Source organism: Schistocerca piceifrons, chromosome 3, assembly GCF_021461385.2.
Source record: "Schistocerca piceifrons isolate TAMUIC-IGC-003096 chromosome 3, iqSchPice1.1, whole genome shotgun sequence".
NCBI lineage: Eukaryota > Metazoa > Arthropoda > Insecta > Orthoptera > Acrididae > Schistocerca > Schistocerca piceifrons.
Genome location: NC_060140.1, coordinates 257,251,987 through 257,273,629, shown reverse-complemented (window position 1 = coordinate 257,273,629; position 21,643 = coordinate 257,251,987). Strand labels below are relative to the sequence as shown.

At 42.9% G+C, this 21,643-nt stretch overlaps 1 protein-coding gene and 1 non-coding gene across 2 annotated transcripts in view; one reads left to right on the top strand and one right to left on the bottom strand.

The window, feature by feature from the left end:
- The window catches only part of LOC124788566 (aromatic-L-amino-acid decarboxylase), a 303,259-nt gene that overhangs the window by 81,218 nt on the left and 200,398 nt on the right, over positions 1-21,643 (top strand). The window contains exon 6 of the mRNA XM_047255837.1: positions 4,140-4,679. Coding sequence (XP_047111793.1) covers positions 4,140-4,679 — 540 coding nt within the window. The remainder of the gene's footprint in view (positions 1-4,139; positions 4,680-21,643) is intronic.
- On the bottom strand, positions 8,862-8,933 carry Trnaa-agc. The gene has a single exon. It is a non-coding gene; the product is annotated as a tRNA-Ala (tRNA).

Below are 21,643 nucleotides of genomic sequence, written 5' to 3'. Positions count from 1 at the left end.
CCAACTAACCTAAGGACATCACACACATCCATGCCCGAGGCAGGACTCGAACCTGCGACCGTAGCGGTCGCTCGGTTCCAGACTGTAGCGCCTAGAAACGCACGGCCACTCCGGCCGGCCAATGTCGCTGTGTTGTGTAGTTTTGGAACACTTTTTATGCTCGCGTATTATGGCATTTCTAGAGACCGAAAATCCTCTGAAGGAATCAACGTGTTTCGAAAACAACGATCGTGTGAAACCCAGCTCGGTCTGTTCGTCCAAGAGACCCAAAAGGTGGCTGATAACGGCGCAGGTAGATGTAGTGTTCGATGACTACCGTAAGGCATTCGCCAAAGTACCGCATTTTTATGTAATGAAGAAATTACGAGTGTACGAAATATCGAGCCAACTGTGTGATTGGATTGAGGGGTTTCTAGCAAAGAGAACGCAGCGTATCATTCCCAAGGGAGAGGTCTTCAGACGTACGTAGAATTGACAAGGGGGTATTACAGAACCAGTACTTTCCACAGTATATACAAATGACCTGGTATATAACGTCGGAGGTTCCATGAGGCTTTCAATAGATGATGCTCTTGCATACAATGAAGTCGGAACGCGACAAAACTGTAACAAGATGTAGGAAGACCTGCAGAAGATTGACATTAGATAAAGAGACTGGAAATTGACTCTCAAGGTAGACAAATGTGTCATATTGCGAAATTATAGATATAAATACCCTTTCTTGTATGATTACACGATTGCAGAACAATCTCTGGAAGCAGTTACTTCCATAAAATGCCGAGGACTATGCATACGGAGTGATTTAACGTCGAACGACTACGTGACGCAGGTTCGAATCCTGCCTCGGGCATGGATGTTTGTGATGTCCTTAGGTTAGTTAGGTTTAACTAATTCTAGGTTTTAGGGGACTAATGACCTCAGCAGTTGAGTCCCATAGTGCTCAGAGCCATTTGAACCATTTGAACTACGTGACGCTCATGGCGGGAAAGCCAGATGTCAGGCTGAGAATGATTGGAAGCAAGCTTAGAAAATGTGTTCAATCAAGAAAGGGCGGAGCTTACAAAACCGTCGTTCGACTAATACCTGAATGTTGCTCGTCGCTATGGGATGCGTACCATATAGGATTGATAGAGAAAGTAGAGAGGACCTAAAGAAGAGCAGCACATTTCGTTACAGATTCGTTTAGTAGACAAGGAAGCATCTTGGAAATGATCAACCAACTGCAGTAGTAAAACAGGTGTTCTGCATCACAGTATCGTGTACTTGATAGTTTCGAGAGTGTACATTCCTGGAAGAGCAACAAATATATTGTTTCCATCTATGCATATCTTGCTAAAGGACAATGAAGGTAAAATTAGAGAGATTAGAGCATATACAGAGTCCTACCGGTAATCGTTTATCCAGCGAACCAGTGTTACACAAAGTACCCTCCACCACACACCGCGAGGTGGCTTGGATGTAGATAAAGATGCATTTGTCTTTGTTTAGAATTGTAAAACTACCGTAGGCTACTGTAGACTACCGTAAGTGAGCGTAGACTACGGTATCTTTCCTAGTAGCTTTGGTCTGTTAAGATCGTAATTACGTTGCCTGTACGTTACGCGTGTTGCATAACTATCGGGAGTTAACTCACTACTATAGCCTTTTTTGCGTACGCAGTCAGTGTTCTGCTAAATTCCCGTAGAAACTGGAAGCGTTGAACCATGTACTACGTCGGATATACAAAGCACCACGTAACCTGTGGAATATTTTTGTCTTACGTAGCTACGTCCTGTAAACAGTAGTTACAGCAAAATCAAAATTGTCATACTTTAGGCCAGGTTTTATTCGAAAATAGTGGATTTATAATGTGAAACAGATGAATATTGTACGAAAAATAAATACAGATTTATTATATAGGCCTAGAAAACGCAGTTAATTCGAAAAATAGAAATAAATGCAATACAGAAACATATCAAACATTGCTCTAACAGTTCACGGGTATACTGCCGGTTCATACTGTCCAACGGGCACAATATTTCGGCGATCAGACATGTCGCCATCGTCAGGTGCGCTGACGAACTGAGCTCCTAAGGGCGGGCGCCCGATTTAAATCCCCTCCCCTCGCGGGCCGCTCTCTTCGCCGTCCGTGCCCGCGCGCCGGCGGTCGCGTAGACGTGGGCGTCGGAATCTGTCGTAGCGTCGATGTGCTTGCTTCGTCCGCCCTGGTCGCAAGTTCGTACTTCTTGATGAGAGTCTTCTTAATTACATTCAATGCCGGCTCCCAAGCCTTGCTGAGATTGTAGCCGCAATCTCGGTTGATAAGATCTTCCCTGGTGCGAATTTCGATAGCTTCCCTTATAACGCTGTCCCAATATTTAGAGGTCTGAGACAGGATCTTGGTACGCTCATAATCCACCTCGTGTTTCTCGGACAAACAGTGCTCTGCTACCGCCGACTTATTTGGATATTTCAGTCGAGTGTGCCTCTGATGTTCTTGGCAACGATCTTCGATTGTGCGTACTGTTTGTCCGATATAAGTGTTCCCATACTCACAGGGAATTTGGTATATGCCGTCGTTCCTCAAACCGAAGTTATCTTTCACACTTCCCAGTAATGCCCGTGTTTTATTGGGCGGACAAAAGACGGTTTTAACTCGGTGTTTCTTTATTATATGGCCGATTTTCTCCGATAGTGCGCCATTGTACGGAATAAAGGCCGTGGCTACCTCTTCTTCCGTGACTTCATCCGTTTCCGCAGGGTGTGCTGTGGTGGTGGGACGGAGAGCGCGTCTAATCTGCCATTCCGAGTACCCGTTTTTTCGGAACACGGTTTTAAGGTGTTCCAATTCCTGGGGCAGATTCTCTGCGTCTGAGATGCTGCGCGTCCTGTGTACTAGTGTTTTTAGTACCCGTGGACTGTTCGAGCAACAAATACGCCGGGAGAAACTGAAGAATCACATATCAAACATTACTTTAATAGTTCGTTGAGCTTATATAAAAACACGTGTCTGTTATCGCCAAACAGCTTTCGCACTTACGAATTATAAAAGGAAACTCTTGCCTTTGATCACGATGAAGAATTTGATATTGTGTACATAGCAACAACAATAATCATATACATTTTTCTATGTTTGTGCATGTAAACTGCACTTGTATCAAAAGTAATTGTTCTGATTTTTTTTAAATCGCAGAATGTAAGCAAGCAGCTAATTTTTTTTTCGTACGAAGTGCATGTTATATTTTGTAAGGATCTAAAATACAGAATGGACTGACACTAAATGATGAATGGTTCTATTTATGCGCAAAACGACCAAACAGACAAAAACAAAGCGAAGTCGTCGGTTCCCAGTTTCTCTCTCTCACATTCATTTACGTTTCTTTCGCGACTAATGCTACCAATAGTACCAGTAATTCTACCATTTACTTCATCATTTATGTAGTATACCAAAGCTTCCGAATCATCGCATTGATGAAGAGCAGCTTGAAATATGCTCACTATTTTTATGTACTTGAATTTAGCATATTTCGTGACAGTACTCACTTTTACGTGGATGTTTATAAGATGATATTTGACTTTTTTGCCCTGGCTTCAGTCGTCTAGTGGATGTATGATTTCATGATGCTGTTTCGTCGGCTGCGGAAATGTCCTGGGTCAATGCGTTTGCCTCAGTTTTGGTGCTTCAAATGCCATTTTTCCGAATGTGCTTCCTTCTTGAGGTTTATATAAAAAAGTAGTAGAATAACTCATTTTTGCTGGTCACTTGCAAATTATTATAACGGGGACCTGTACATTGTTCCACCGTCACACACCGAGTGTTCACTGCCGACTGACTACGGCCAGAGACGACTCCAGCGTCAAAGACATTTCACACAACACACAAGCTTCCACTTGTAACCAGTCTCTTTGATATTATTCGTCACATCTACTAAGATTAATCAATATGCTGTCACTTTCGAACATATAAGCAAATTAGCATAAAATTAGGCAAATTACAATTCACAAAAAATATTCTGATAAAAATATAAGAAAACATTTACAACTTCCCTCATTAGATTTGGTATCGTCATATCCGGTAGAAAATAACACATCTCCCAGATCCATTACAAATTCTACCTCTGACACGTTTGAGCGAGCACATTTTGGGTCCGTGTGTGCAGGCGATGGAGGAGGACGAGGCGCTGGGCCACATCCCATTCTTCGTGTCGACGACGCTGGGCACGACGTCGTGCTGCTCGTTCGACGACCTGCAGGAGATCGGGCCGGTGTGCCGCAGCTTCCCGTGTGTGTGGCTGCACGTGGACGGCGCGTACGCCGGCAACGCCTTCATCTGCCCCGAGCTGAAGCCGCTGCTGCGCGGCATCGAGTACGCCGACTCGTTCAACACCAACCCCAACAAGTGGCTGCTCGTCAACTTCGACTGCTCGACCATGTGGGTGCGCGACCGCATCCGGCTGACGTCGGCGCTCGTGGTGGACCCGCTGTACCTGCAGCACGGCTACTCGGACGCCACCATCGACTACCGCCACTGGGGCGTGCCGCTGTCGCGCCGCTTCCGCTCGCTCAAGCTGTGGTTCGTGCTGCGCTCGTACGGCATCAGCGGCCTGCAGGCCTACATCAGGCACCACATCGAGCTCGCCAAGGCGTTCGAGGCGCTCGTGCGCAAGGACTCGCGCTTCGAGGTCTGCAACGAGGTCAAGGTCAGTGCCCAGGTTCCTGCAAGATTAGTATACGCTGTGTTTCAGGAAGTGTAAGTAGTAAATATTTTACGAGGTGATACTATTATGGGCTCGATTGAGTAAAACATTCCACATACTCTGAGGTGACAAAATATCGTGACTGATCTCCCTTTGTTCAGCGTAGTGCAGCACTCGACGTCGCATGGACTCAAGGAGTAGTTCGAAGTCCTCTGCAGAGGTACTGAGTCGTGTTGGCTCTATAGCCGTCCATGACTGCGAAAGTGTTGTCGACGCTGGATTTTATGCACGAACTGCCATCTAGATTACGTCCCATATATGTTCGATGAGTGGCCAGATCATTAGCTCGAACTGTTCAGAATGTTCTTCAAACCAATCGTCAACAGTTGAGGCCCACTGACATGGCGCATTGTCGTCCATAAAAATTCCACTTTTTTTGGGAACACGAAGTCCATGAATGACTGAAAATGGTCTCCAAGTAGACCAACTTAACCATTTCGAGTCAACCATCGGTTCAGTTAGAACAGAGGAACCAATCCAGTCCATTTAAACACGGCCCACAACATAATGGGGCCACCACCAGCTTGCACAGTGCCTTGTTGACAGCTTGGGTGTATGGCTTTGAGGAGCCAGCGCCACACACGAACCTTACCATCAGCTTTTACCAACTGAAGCCGGGACTCATCTGACCTTGTGACGTTGTCCAACTGATTTGGTCATGAGCCCAGGAGAGGCACTGCAGGCGATACCGTGCTGTTAGCAAAGGCACTCACTCCGGTCGTTTGCTGCCATAGCCCATTAACGCCAAATTTCGCCGCACTGTCCTAACGCATACGCTCGTCTTACGTCTTACATTGATTTCTGCGGATATTTCAAGCAGTGTTGCTTGTGTGTTAGAACTGACAACTCTACGCAAATGCCACTGCTGCCTGTCGTTACGTGAAGGCAGTCGGTCACTGCGTTTTTCGCGGTGACAGGTAATGCCTGAAGTTTGGTATTATCGACACCCTCTTGTCATCTGGATGTCGGAACACTGAATTCCCTAACGATTTCCGAAATGAAATGTCGCATGTGCAAGCTCTAACTGTTATTCCGTCTTCAAAGCCTGTTAATTCCCGTCGTTCGGCCGTTATCACGTCTGAAACCGTTTCGCATGGAATACATGAGTGCAAATGATAGCTCCGCCTATACACTGCCCTTTTGTACCATGCGAACGCGATACTACCGCCATCTGTGTGTGTACATTTTGTTATCCCATGACTATTTGTCACCTCATTGTGAAATGTATACAATTTTTATTGATTACAGGGATACGGTTGATAGAAAGTAATCCAAACAAATCATCACAGAGGGTGCTCAACAAAGGCAGATGATTTACATATGAGCGTCAATCCAAAAGAAATCCACAATGTTTTTATTAAACATTCTATTTATTTTATATACCTTCGACACTTTTACAACTTGACATTCTTGAGAGACAAAGTGTCATTTTTACACTAAATCTCCGTCCCTCTCAACTGCAGTACGCCACCGTGAAACTAAGACCTGTATAGCTGCTCGATAGAAGTCAGTACTAGACGTTTGAGCCTCAGTTTAACAGCCTGGAAAGTTGTTCTAACTTAATAAATTGTGTCGTTAGTAACATATCTAATCCATCACTGGCACGGGAATTTTTCCAGGGAGGTCAAAATTTGAAACTGTTATGCCTGGATATAACAAAGGTGACAAGAAAGACTTCAAACAATGATCGTCGAATTTCTTAACTGACATATTTTTTCCAAAATAATCGAAAAAATTATGTGACGAAAACTAGTTGCAAACTGAAGTAGAAAAGATTTAGTAGCATATTCCGGATGAGTTACTCAACTGAGAATGCTATTTACACATTTACCTACAAAATATTACTAACCTTAAATAAACAAATTTAGCCAGTTAGTATTTCTGTTTCTTCCCAAGGCTTTCGATTGTACAGGGCAGGTTAAATTCTTAGAAAAAGTTAAGCTTTTTGGAACTTATGGCTTTACACACAGTTGGTTTGAATCACACTTCACAAACAGGAGGGGAAAAAATGTAATGCGTAATTCAGACAGTGTGGGAAAGATAGAAAATTTTAGTGACTGGGGAGAAATGACAAAGTCAGTCCAACAGGGTGCAATTTTGGCTCCACTCCCGTTCACTTATATATGTGAATGACCTTCCACTTAATATTCAGCAAGCAAAATAGGTACTTTCTTCAAACGTACTAGTGTCACAATAAAACCCGTTAGAGAGAAAGCAATAGAAGAGATTGTTAATGAAATTTTTCAAAGAATTATTGGGTAGTTCTCTGGAAATGGTCTCACCATATTTGTTGAGAAAACACGCAGTAACTGATGTAGCACATGAGAAGGAGTCAGCATATTGGGTAGAAAGCTCCAGATTTCTGGGTATGCATATTGGTGAAAACTTTGAATTGGAAGAAGCATAGTTTTGAGTTTCTCAATCAATTACGTTCAGCTACTGTTGCTTTCTGTATGACTGGAAACAAACAAATCAATCTTCTGACACATTGTGCATATTTCCAATCAGTAATGTCTTAGAGAATAATTTTATGGGTTAAGTCATCAGTTAGAAAGAAAGTATTGATTGCGCAAAAGGGAGCAGTAAGAATAACTCTTGTTCACGTGCTGTCGTCACGTAGGTTCTCTTGAGGGAGTTGGGCTTGTAACTGCATTACAGTAAATATATTCGCTTATGAAATTCATCATAAATAATCCGTCACAAAATGAGAAAAGTAGCGATATCAATACCTACGATAGTAGTGGAAAAATTACCCTCTTAAAGCTGTCATTGGCCCAGAAAGGCGTTAAGTATGCAGGAACTAAACTTTTTCGTCATTTATCCTATGCCATAAATTCTCTGCCAGGTAGGAAAACAAGTTTTAAACATAACCTAAAATCATTTCTACTGGACCACTCCTCCTGTTTCATGGACGAAATTTTATTTAAAAACTGGTAGCTTGAAAAAAAAACACTTGTTCTGAGTGTACTGCCATGAGAATGACTAAAACATAACGTCTTAATTTACTCTGACACTAATCGTATATTATGTCTAGGTGTTAACGGACTTGCTCCACATCATTTATATGAAACAATCGTTCAGATGATCTACTGAACATGGAACTAACTACTTAAATAGTCTTCACATAGAAGTGTTTTCAAATGTCATTCCACGAAGGAGTTTATTCAATTTACCGAGAATCAGGATTGTAGAATGGGTGTGTCAGTTTTGTCCACCCAAACTCTGTAGTCGCGGTAGTTGTTTTCTTGTTTTTTCTTTTTTTTTAGGATAACCACATACGGATCAGAACTGACAGCGCTTTCTTGTGGCTCGTCCACAAGGAACAGTACTAAAAAATAAATATAGCCATCGTGTTTCATGCAGACGGGGCAGTTTTCATTTCGTTCTACTAAAGCGAGTTTGCATGATGCCATTTCGTCTCTGGTTCAAAAGGATGTAACAAGGTTTCATCTCCTGTCAGATTTCTTGCAAGGAAGTCGTCTCCAGAATTCTCGTACTGTTCCAAAAATTCGCTGAACGATTCTTTCCAGCTTCTTTGTGGGTAACCGTCAACATTCTTGGCTCTCAAATGGCTCTGAGCACTATGGGACTCAACTGCTGTGGTCATCAGTCCCCTAGAACTTAGAACTACTTAAACCTAACTAACCTAAGGACATCACACACATCCATGCCCGAGGCAGGATTCGAACCTGCGACCGTAGCAGTCGCACGGTTCCGGACTGCGCGCCTAGAACCGCGAGACCACCGCGACCGGCTCAACATTCTTGGAACCCACTTCTTGCAAACCTTTTTCAGCTTAAACTGTCTCAATATTCTGCACACACTCGCCTCTCCTACTTCGTTTCGGATTGACAGTTCGTTAACTGTTATCCGTTTGTCAGCCAAAATCATGATGTGAACATGCTGCACATTGTCGGAAGCCTGTGCAGTACTCGGGTTGCTGTTGCGCGGGAGGTTTAGAGTGTCATCAAGTCTACTTTCCTCAGATAAACTGCTTGCGCAACGACTAACTGTACCTGCGATCAACGCATTCTTCAGTCTTGTGTGAATATTTGCCACTGTCTCGTTTTCACAACACCGAACTCTGTTTTAATTTATACAAATGGAGCGGAGAGTGAAAATTTGTACCAAAGCTGGGAATCGAACCCGGGTCTCCTGCTTGCTAGGCAGGTGCGTTAGCCACTAAGCCACCTTGGCACAGCAATTCGGACAACAGCACGGATTACCCTGGTACGTGTCCCTCCTCAATCCTAATTCTTACTGCCGTCCCAGCTAAATTCACCCTGTGGCAACGTGGCTTAGTGGCTAACTTACGTGCCTATTAAGGAGGAAACCCGTGTTCGATTCCCGGATTTTGGTACAAATTTTAACTCACCGCTTCAGTCTATATACATAAAAGAATGTCTGTATGAGACCAGTAAAGACTCTGAAAGTGTCCCATTTCTTCGTACAGAACTCTGTGTAGCTTCAGACGAACTTAAAGTAAAGCAGCCGTCTTGGCCGAGTGCTACGACAACGCTCTTTGCGGAAACAAGTTGAACTGAATTTGACTGCAAGCAGGAAGACCGTTTCTATGATCTCCGTGAACAGCAAAGATGTAGAAAAATGTTGGACTTTTGAATTTAGTGGTGTACATTTCTTTTGAAGTGACAATGGTAAAACTTGATTTTAATAAATTCCACCTTCGACTTCAAGACAATTCCAAATTCTCTTGAAAACATCACGTGTAGCTCTTCTGAAGCCATCTTGCTGTTCTTTTATGAAGGCAACACTGTTAATAACACGGAGACTAGCTTTCAGCATTACTGGAAAAGACTTTTCCCGCCTACGTAGCGCCATATATTCTTCCAGCATGTCGGGGCCCCTGCAGATTCTAGTCATCAGGTGACATCATCTGTATTCTCCAGAAGATGGGTCGGCAGAAATGGTGACGTTTCTTGGACACTAATGTCAACGAAACTTTTTGCCTGTATGGATGGTAGAAAGACGAAGTCTATAAACAAAACCAAAACACAGGAGACGAACTAACAGTTTGTATTATGAATATTGTTTCTGTGATAAAAGAACCACAAGACGACCTGCCGAAGAGCTACTCGATGCGTTTTCAAGAGAAACTGAAAGTGCATAGAAGTTAGTGTTGTAATTTATGAAAATCGACTTTGAACTTAATCTTTTGCCTTTGCTTAGAACCTTGTGTGGGTATTTGTTTGGGTTACGTTCTAACAGCTGCATATCTGAAACCAATAAATATTGGACTCATATTACATTGACAGTTTTATTCCAATTAGTCTACACTACCACGTTTCAAAATATTCATCACTGACAAAACTTCTGGAAACACACTTTTGTTTATCTCGCAATGTAGGCTACAGGCAGCATTAGCTGTACTTAGTAATAGCCTACCAACTAGTTATTCCACTGGGTAAGCAATATTATTTCCTAAAATTTATTTTCTGTCTAAAAGATACTTTGCCTGTCTCTGTGTCTTTTTTCATACCCCATAAGACACAGCAAAATGTGCGCTAGTGTCCATATAGCGTGCTTCTCGTTATAAGTCCGGATTGCTTTACTTTTACAGTCATAATTATTCCTCCATTGGGTCGAACACAAGCTACATTATGGAAACCCATTATTTCGAGGAGGTAAAAACTAGAGAAACTCAGTGAGGAAAAGTTTATATATCCCATACACGTGACGAGAGAATCCACACACACATAGGACTGATCAATAACTTCTTAATCTTGCACGATGAAGTGGGTAGAAGATCCCCTTCTACAAGCCTATGTGTTGGGAGGTGGTTTTTAAACCGATTGTTTACGAGGACAGTAAGAACCTGTAGTTTTGAAGCCATACCTTTAGTCTTTCCTTCAGGTATAAGGAGACATTTAAAGGCATGTATTAGGTCTGCGAGTATAAATAGTAGCTGGGCGGTCCATCATTAATTCTGTCGTCATCCAGTCTTTTCTTTGACAGTGAACGCCTACCACTTAGAATAATTTTACTTGGGAAAATTTCTACCCTTTTCTACTACAGTGACGGGAAAAAAATCGCAGCACCAAGGACTTGTGCGACATAAACGGAAGTTGGTAGGCGTGTTTCTACATCTGAAAGATGTCTAATCAAATTTCACACCAGTCGTTTGAGAGCAGCGCTAGTAGCGCCACTATGAGGATGTAAATCAGATTAGTTTTACGCACACTCTATTACGGCTTTGAGCGTCAATTGCCTTTGAGATTGAACGTGGTGAGTTGATGTTATCCAGGAATGCCTTTAAAGTGACAAAGACGCCATTATCGACACCTCACTGGGTTTGAACGACGTGCTGTAGTAGTGCTACGAGAAGCTGGATGTTCTTCTGCGATACTGCAGAAAGACTTGGCAGGAATGTAGACACTGCACGTGACTGCTGGTAGCGGTGGTCACAAGAATGTACGGTCGCAAAATGCCCGGGCTCCGGACGGCCATTTTGAACTACAGTGAGTGAAGAGCATCGTGTTCAGAGTATGGATGTGGCTCATCGTAATGCGTCTGCAGCAGCAAATCGAGCAGAAATTGGCAACACAGTGACACAACGGATTGTCACAAATTGATTACTTCGAGGATGCCTGCCAGACTCAATAATCCTACACCTGGATTTATGGTTCAAAATGGCTCTGAGCACTATGGGACTTAACATTTATGGTCATCAGTCCCCTAGAACTTAGAACTACTTAAACCTAACTAACCTAAGGACAGCACACAACACCCAGCCATCACCCTGGATTTATGCTCTGGTGTGTAATTTCGTATGACAGCAGGAGCATTCTCGTATCATGACTGCATTTGTGTGCGTCAGTCTGATGGTTCGACCTTTTCCGCTACCATTCCTGAGAGGCATTTGCATTCCAGGGGGTGTTCTCCAACAGGATAACGCTCGTCCACATACCGCTGTTGTAACCCAAGTTGTTCTATAGAGTGTCGAGATGTTGCCTTGCATCAGCTACAACAAGCACGCACCGTCGCTGTATTGACCGACCAACTGCAACAGACATTTAACTCCATCCCACAAACTGACATCTGGTACCTGCACAAACAATGCACGCACTTTTGCATGCTTGCATGCAACATTCTGACGATTATACTGATTACTAATGTACCAGAATTTCACGTTTTCAGTGGCTTATGTCGCACTTACATTAATATGTGATCTTTCAGAGTTTTCAAGTAAATAAATATGTTACGCAGAAAAACGTATTCCCGAAATTAAATTACTCTACATTAATTTTCTTATGGTGTTGCGACTTTTTTCCGTCAGTGCGTGTTAGAAGGGGGGGGGGAATGATGATGTTTGGTTTGTGGAGCGCTCAACTGCGCGGCCATCAGCGCCCGTCCCAATTTTTACATAGTCCAGCTTTTAACTCAATTCAATCAACTGACATGTGTGATGATGATGATGAAATGATGAGGACAACACAAGCACCCAACCCCTGGGCAGAGAAAATTCCCAACCCGGCCGGGAATGGAACCCGAGACCCCGTGATCCAGAGGCAGCTACGCTAGTCACTAGACCATGAGCTGTGGACGGCGGGAAGGGGGGAGGGGGAGGGAGTGGAAGGCTACTAGTTTTCCTCCCTCTGCAGTAACTGCTAACAACACGTAATTCTTTGCTTTTAATATCCAGTTGTTCTTGATGAGACAGTTTTCATATTTCTACAATCCACTACCGCATTGCTCGGCCTTCGCTAAGAGACGAGCTTCCCGTCGGTGTTTCCGATCTGGTGTGGAGGGTAAGAGCGCAGCCCTCTGGAGGTTGACGAAATTCTCACAAGAGAAACTCACCATCGCAGTCTCCTCAGATTTAGTGGTAAGAAGACTCATAGGATAACCCGTCAAAAACTGAAAACAGATGAAGCTTGAAAATAGGAAGAGGGCGTCCTCAACTGTGGAAAAAAGAAGCGAAATAGAAACAGTGAACGGTCGAAGATCAACATAAGCAATATCGAGCGATTTTGAATTACCGTGAAGTCCACGGTGATGGGCAGCGAAAGGAGAGATCAGGGCTCCACTGTCCCTTTTTTTCCCCTCAGAATTGTGTCTGTCCGTCCGGTCATTAACGTGTCTGTTCACTGATTCAGATTTGTGTCTGTATTGCGGTGTAACGTCCGTTTGCAACAGCAACGTGTGACGAAGGGACCTCAACACGTACATACCTCCTATTTGTTCTACAAAAGTACTACATGTCATGCCTCTTGCGTTCCGTTTTTGAAGTTCTGACTCTTGATTTCCTTTGTTGTAACATAGTTCACACCCATTTATTTGTTGTTTTCATTTCTGTGAGAGATCTAAGAGGCATCTCGTCTGCTCTCACTATTCATTACATTCACTTGCGACGGAAATATATTCTTACCACATGACTCATATTCTACAACCAATTTATAGTATGACAATAGCAAGACTACAGAAAGAGAACAGGCACGTCAATGACCGGGTAGACAGTTCATAAATTTGTGAAAAAAGGGGCACGAGAGAGTTTTCAACACAGATCTGCCGCAACCACACACCACGACACCGTCGTTCTTGTAGGCCGCTCAGTGTTGCACATGTTGAGATTCGACCTTCCGCTGTTTCTATTTTGCTTCTTTTTTCACAGTTCAGTATAGCTTCCTCTTGTTTTCATGTTCGGTTCAAATGGTTCAAATGGTTCTGAGCACTATGGGACTGAGGTCATCAGTCCCCTATACCTTAGAACTACTTAAACCTAACTAACCTAAGGACGTCACACACATCCATGTCCGAGGCAGGATTCGAACCTGCGACCGTAGCTGTCGCGCGGTTCCGGACTAAAGCGCATAGAACCGCTCGGCCACCCCGGCCGGCTTCATGTTCGGTTTTTGACGGCTATCCACTGGGCCATTTTACCGCTAAAACTTAGGGGAGGGGGGGGGGAGGTCAGTTTTCCTTGTCAGTAAAATCTCAAATCTCATGACTGTCTCCGTACCAGTGATATAATTTGTCTTATAGAGAGGCCCCGGTACTCACAAACCTGCGGCATCAAGCAGTACTTGCACGGAATTTGTATGTGGTATTTTAAGAGCTTCCCGATTCCCGAGGCCTTTAACTCGATTATTTTTCGAGACACTGGTATCCTACCTTTCTTTTTACCACGAAGAAAAGAAGAAAACATTGTTCCAAGTTCAGAATATTTTTCGCTTTTTGGCCCTCTCTAGTATTTGAGGATGAGGCGATTTAAGGCCGAACGACTGCACAAAACTGATCGTAGGAAAGGCAGACGTCAGAGACATTGATTAGAAGAAACCTCAAAAAGTGTCGACCGCCTCTGAAACAGCCGGCTTACGAAATCCTTGTTCGACCGATGCTTGAGTGCTCTTGATCAGTCAGGGTACCTTACTAGGTAGGACTGATTGACGAATTTGAGAAGATCCAAAAAAGAGCTGTGCATTTCGTCATGTGTTCGATCCAGAAACACTAAAGCGCAACGGTGATGCTCATCTAAATCCGTGGTGGACGTTACACGAGAGGCGTTGCTTATCACTATGTTCTACTGTTACAAATCCAAGAGCGTACATTTCTTGAGAGTCAACCAGCGTGCTGTCCCATCTCACATAAGTCTACTTATAAGTCCTTTAATATAAAATTAGAGAATGATGAAAGAGATATTTCAATTGGTACACCATAAACTTTCGGAAGTTCTAGATCCTGGTTAATGAAGCCAACGTGTACTAACACAAGATGAACGAGTGCAGTGCTCATTGTTGTCACGAAATAACTGACGCAGAATGAGGGAATGAAATGCCCGTTGCTAGTTGGCCACGGTACTTGAGGACCACGGCGACATTGTGAAGCGAAGTAACTGGGTGTACAAGGTGTTATACTTATTTTTTAGTGGGTCGCCTAGCAAAGACAAGTTGTAGGACAGTTTAAAGGATCTTGAAATCTAGGAGAAGACTGAGATTAACTGTTGTTTATTTGCTCTGAGAATCGACATAAATCACAATGAAAATGAACTCACATCAAATTACAAAGTGATGCTAACTAACACAGAGGGGAGGTACCGAAAAGAGTGGAAAACTAAGTGGAGTAAGCGCAGCAAGATCTGCATATCACGAAATCGAGGTTAACGTTACAACAATAAGCCATAAATTGTTACTAAACCAAGCAAAGGAAAGTAAGCAAGTAATGAGCAGGTAACGAGCTGCTCACAATAAGTATAGCGTTAACTGCAACTGCGAGGCTTGCATTCCACTATACGGATAAAGTGCCCCGATCAGCGCCAGACAGCAGCTAGAGATGACTCTCTCTGCAGCGGCCCGAGCGGAAATGCCCTGAATCCAACTTCACAGCCCTCACTTCAGTACTTTCAGAAAACTCTATATAGATGCGGGGACTCCATGGTGTCGCTAATGTAATGGGCGAGAACTGTTGCGAAATTTCCAAAGCAGGTAAAAGTACATGATACTTCCATCCTTTTGCATACAAGATGCGCATTTTTAAACACGAAGCTAATATTGGGCCTCAGCATTGTTTTCCTTATTGGTCAATCTTATGCAGCAAGAACACTGCCCAGGGTGATTCAATACTTTTGGCTTAGCTAAATTTTTCGAACTACAGCAACTGACTCTTCCATGCTTGACGGATCGTGCAGCGGCACGTGATGCTTTTACATGGGTGCAGCAACGTAAAATGTCAAGCTCAATTATTCTCTGGGGGCTGTGGGTTAGCTGCAGCATTCACTGACCACAGGGTGTGCAGGCACCTGCGTCACGTTCAATAGCCGTGGAGCGGGTCGCTGCCCAACTTCTGTGAAACTGTCCATAAACCCAGAGGAGGCCCTGTTGACCTAACGGTATTCACAGACTGCCTTCTGCCGAGAAGAGGCCATAGAAACGTTACTGAAGTCAGAACACACAGTGTGGTGAGCGCAAGGCTACCTTCAAAAACATACCACTCCAGAATATTCACAAAATAACCACGAAATAGCGGCAGAAAATGAAAAAAATTCTCCTAGTGATATGTGACGCTAACGGTACATCATTACATAGCGTCATATACATGGGCCAGTTTCTGGAACCTGTTAATTATAAAGAAAAAATTAACTGTTACTAATAATATATTATTTAAAAAATAAAAATTATAATACATCTTACAATGTATTGCATAATGTGCATATGTACTTACTAGTAAAAAATTCGTTATAGCACCTTGCCTTCTGATATATCACATGTAGCCGCCTTAATATTAAGTTAAATAGACGAGCATCAGTGTTGTTACTAATACGCCTTTGCTATCTGGAAAAATCTCTAAATTAGCGTCAAAATGTGGTAAATACGTTTCTTATAAGTCCAGCCTAAATTATCCTTAATTTGCTCACATAAGTACCTTTCCAAAAACTTCGTTCTTACATAGATGAATCACATATTTTCCTCGTCTATAAGCTATTGTTTTGCAGATTCACAACATAACTCTGTTTACAGTGACTTCAATAACCAACAGCAATACGAGAATAGTTGTGTCCATCACACAAATACGAGAATAGTTGTGTCCATCACACAATTGACAGTGGCTTAGCAGCAATTGTTACTGAAACAGGAATGCGGGTAGAGACAGTGGTACTCGAAATACACTCCACCACACACTGTAAGATGACTTGCAGAGTATCCGAGGAATAGTAATGACGTTTTAATTATTGCCTCAGAAAAAATGAAACTGCGACAGGGATACTTGTTGAGGATGTTGCTCATTCTGTTAAAATTCGCTCTTCAATGTGACAAATTTTTCCCAACGTTGGGTGGGTGACTTGGCAGAGACCTCGACAGTAAAAGTCCGCATTTTTTATGCTCAGGGCTTGTTCCACGCTGAATTCTGGAAGTGCCAGACAGACAATGGTCTCTCTATCCGAGAAAAGAGGAAAAAGCTACTGGATGCCAGGTCAGGAGATATGTAGGGCAGTCAGGCTAAATTTGATAGCTCAAAGAAGAAAGGAACATTGGGTTTAACGTCCCTTCGATATCGAGTTCATTAGAGACGGAGCACAAGCTCGGATTGTGTCCAGGATGGGGAAAGAAATCAGCCGTGCCCTTTTAAAGTAACAATCCCCACATTTGCCTGGAGCAATTTAGGGAAATCACGGAAAACCTAAATCTGGATGGCCGGACGTGGGTTTGAACCGTCGTCCTCCAGAATTCGAGTGTTGTTGTTGTGGTCTTCAGTCCTGAGACTGGTTTGATGCAGCTCTCCATGCTACTCTATCCTGTGCAAGATTTTTCATCTCCCAGTAACTACTGCAACCTACATCCTTCTGAATCTGCTTAGTGTATTCATCTCTTGGTCTCCCTCTACGATTTTTACCCTCCACGCTGCCCTCCAATACTAAATTGGTGATCCCTTGATGCCTCAGAACATGTCCTACCAACCGATCCCTTCTTCTGGTCAAGTTGTGCCACAAACTTCTCTTCTCCCCAATCCTATTCAATACTTCCTCATTAGTTATGTGATCTACCCATCTAATCTTCAGCATTCTTCTGTAGCACCACATTTCGAAAGCTTCTATTCTCTTCTTGTGCAAACTATTTATCGTCCATGTTTCACTTCCATACATGGCTACACTCCATACGAATACTTTCAGAAATGACTTCCTGACACTTAAATCAATACTGGATGTTAACAAATTTCTCTTCTTCAGAAACGCTTTCCTTGCCATTGCCAGCCTACATTTTATATCCTCTGTACTTCGACCATCATCAGTTATTTTGCTCCCCAAATAGCAAAACTCCTTTACTACTTTAAGTGCCTCATTTCCTAATCTAATTCCCTCAGCATCACCCGACTTAATTAGACTACATTCCATTATCCTTGTTTTGCTTTTGTTGATGTTCATCTTATATCCTCCTTTCAAGACACTGTCCATTCCATTCAACTGCTCTTCCAAGTCCTTTGCTGTCTCTGACAGAATTACAATGTCACCGGCGAACCTCAAAGTTTTTATTTCTTCTCCATGAATTTTAATACCTACTCCGAATTTTTCTTTTGTTTCCTTTACTGCTTGCTCAATATACAGATTGAACAACATCGGGGAGAGGCTACAACCCTGTCTTACTCCCTTCCCAACCACTGCTTCCCTTTCATGTCCCGCGACTCTTATAACTGCCATCTGGTTTCTGTACAAATTGTAAATAGCCTTTCGCTCCCTGTATTTTACCCCTGCCACCTTTAGAATTTGAAAGAGAGTATTCCAGTCAACATTGTCAAAAGCTTTCTCTAAGTCTACAAATGCTAGAAACGTAGGTTTGCCTTTCCTTAATCTTTCTTCTAAGATAAGTCGTAAGGTCAGTATTGCCTCACGTGTTCCAGTGTTTCTACGGAAACCAAACTGATCTTCCCCAAGGTTGGCTTCTACTAGTTTTTCCATTCGTCTGTAAAGAATTCGTGTTAGTATTTTGCAGCTGTGACTTATTAAGCTGATAGTTCGGTAATTTTCACATCTGTCAACACCTGCTTTCTTTGGGATTGGAATTATTATATTCTTCTTGAAGTCTGAGGGTATTTCGCCTGTTTCATACATCTTGCTAACCAGATGGTAGAGTTTTGTCAGGACTGGCTCTCCCACGGCCGTCAGTAGTTCCAATGGAATATTGTCTACTCCGGGGGCCTTGTTTCGACTCAGGTCTTTCAGTGCTCTGTCAAACTCTTCACGCAGTATCGTATCTCCCATTTCATCTTCATCTACATCCTCTTCCATTTCCATAATATTGTCCTCAAGTACATCGCCCTTGTATAGACCCTCTATATACTCCTTCCACCTTTCTGCTTTCCCTTCTTTGCTTAGAACTGGGTTTCCATCTGAGCTCTTGATATTCATACAAGTGTTTCTCCTTTCTCCAAAGGTCTCTTTAATTTTCCTGTAGGCGGTATCTATCTTACCCCTAGTGAGATAGGCCTTACATCCTAACATTTGTCCTCTAGCCATCCCTGCTTAGCCATTTTGCACTTCCTGTCGATCTCATTTTTGAGACGTTTGTATTCCTTTTTGCCTGTTTCACTTACTGCATTTTTATATTTTCTCCTTGCATCAATCAAATTCAATATTTCTTCTGTTACCCAGGGATTTCTACTAGCCCTCGTCTTTTTACCTACTTGATCCTCTGCTGCCTTCACTACTTCATCCCTCAAAGCTACCCATTCTTCTTCTACTGTATTTATTTCCCCCATTCCTGTCAGTTGCTCCCTTATGCTCTCCCTGAATCTCTGTACAACCTCTGGTTCTTTTAGTTTATCCAGGTCCCATCTCCTTAAATTCCCACCTTTTTGCAGTTTCTTCAGTTTTAATCTACAGGTCATAACCAATAGATTGTGGTCAGAGTCCACATCTGCCCCTGGAAATGTCTTACAATTTAAAACCTGGTTCCTAAATCTCTTTCTTACCATTATATAATCTATCTGATACCTTTTAGTATCTCCAGGGTTCTTCCATGTATACAACCTTCTTTCATGATTCTTAAACCAAGTGTTAGCTATGATTATGTTGTGCTCTGTGCAAAATTCTACCAGGCGGCTTCCTCTTTCATTTCTGTCCTCCAATCCATATTCGCCTACTATGTTTCCTTCTCTCCCTTTTCCTACACTCGAATTCCAGTCACCCATGACTATTAAATTTTCGTCTCCCTTCACAATCTGAATAATTTCTTTTATTTCATCATACATTTCTTCAATTTCTTCGTCATCTGCAGAGCTAGTTGGCATATAAACTTGTACTACTGTAGTAGGTGTGGGCTTCGTATCTATCTTGGCCACAATAATGCGTTCACTATGTTGTTTGTAGTAGCTTACCAGCATTCCTATTTTCCTATTCATTATTAAACCTACTCCTGCATTACCCCTATTTGATTTTGTGTTTATAACCCTGTAGTCACCTGACCAGAAGTCTTGTTCCTCCTGCCACCGAACTTCACTAATTCCCACTATATCTAACTTCAACCTATCCATTTCCCTTTTTAAATTTTCTAACCTACCTGCCCGATTAAGGGATCTGACATTCCACGCTCCGATCCGTAGAACGCCAGTTTTCTTTCTCCTGATAACGACATCCTCTTGGGTAGTCCCCGCCCGGAGATCCGAATGGGGGACTATTTTACCTCCGGAATATTTTACCCAAGAGGACGCCATCATCATGTAATCATACAGTAAAGCTGCATGCCCTCGGGAAAAATTACGGCTGTAGTTTCACCTTGCTTTCAGCCGTTCGCAGTACCAGCACAGCAAGGCCGTTTTGGTTATTGTTACAAGGCCAGATCAGTCAATCATCCAGACTGTTGCCCTTGCAACTACTGAAAAGGCTGCTGCCCCTCTTCAGGAACCACACGTTTGTCTGGCCTCTCAACAGATACCCCTCCATTGTGGTTGCACCTACGGTACGGCAATCTGTATCGCTGAGGCACGCAAGCCTCACCACCAACGTCAAGGTCCATGGTTCATGGGGGGTTCGTGCAGTGTGTTAACCACTGCGTCACCTCGCTCCGTGATAGCTCAAAGGAGCAGCATGTGAAACAATGTCTTGTGCAGAATGAGCTAAGGCGTTCTTGTGATGCAAAAACAACACACTAGGACTGCTTAATTTTCTGCTGGGTCACTGGCTTATCGGTAGTGTAACATCATGACAGTACATCACGCTTTAGTAAATTGCTACTAGTTTCAGTTTATGCATGGGCCATGGTATGGTCAGGTAAGTCTGAATGACGAAGGTCAGAGTGACCCACCATCTCTGAAGAACAGTGAATCGTAAGACCCATGTACAGCCCGCCGTTCAATTGCTGTGGAGCGGGTCACATCCCATCTTCCGCGAAACTGTCAGTATCCCCAGAAGAGGCTGTCTTGGCCTAATGATATTCACAGATTGCCTTCTGCCAACAGAAGAGGCTACAGAAACGCTCCTGGTTTGTAATTTTTTGTACAATGAGAGTGGTACAGCAATGACTTACAGCGTGCTGTCCGCTTGAATACCTGCACCATACGAAAAGAACCGAAAAGGCTAAAAAAACCGCGAAAATGGTGGCAGAAAATGAATTAAAATCGGCAAATCACTTATAACATTAGAGAATCGAAATTAAAACGACTATAAGTTCAACCGTCCCTCTCACCTAGAAACTTCAAAGAGATATTTCTGAGTGTGAATTATACAGTGTGTTTCAAGAAGAATATACGTATTGCAAAGTATCATTTTGTCCAAACTATCGATCGTTGCGCCTCGGCTAGGCTATTGGAGAAACGAATACATAGCCTAGTTTATATTAATAGCCACTAGATGTTAGTTGTCTTCTGTTTTACTTGGTAAACGTCATTTGTTTGAAATGGCTACTCCGCAGCATAAATCATTTTGTGTTCTCGAGTTTGCGAAGTGCAATTCCGTGATTACAGTGCAAAGACGTTTCAGGTTCAGACGTGGGACGTTCGCAGATGTTATCAACAGTTTCTAGATACAGGATGTGTGTGTAAAGGAAAGAGTCCTGGCCACTCTCGTGTTCCTTAAGAAAATGTTGCACGAATTCAAACTGCTTTCCAACATAGTCCTTCAAAATCAACTCGACGTGCCAGTCGGGAGTTATAACTGCCTACAGCAACAAGTTGGCGTGCTTTGAGACGTCGGTTGGTTATGATGCCGTGCAAGTTACAGCTGTTACAAGCTCTGCGTCCTGATGACAGACGCAAACGTGCGGCATTTTGTAACGAGATTCTTGATGCTATTGACAAATGTGTGTAAAGTTTCATATTCGTATATCTTAAAGTTTAATAAATATATGCATTAGAAATACGTATATTCGTTTTGAAACACCCTGTATTAAATTTTGTTGTTGTTGTTGTTGTTGTGGTCTTCAGTCCTGAGACTGGTTTGATGCAGCTTTCCATGCTACTCTATA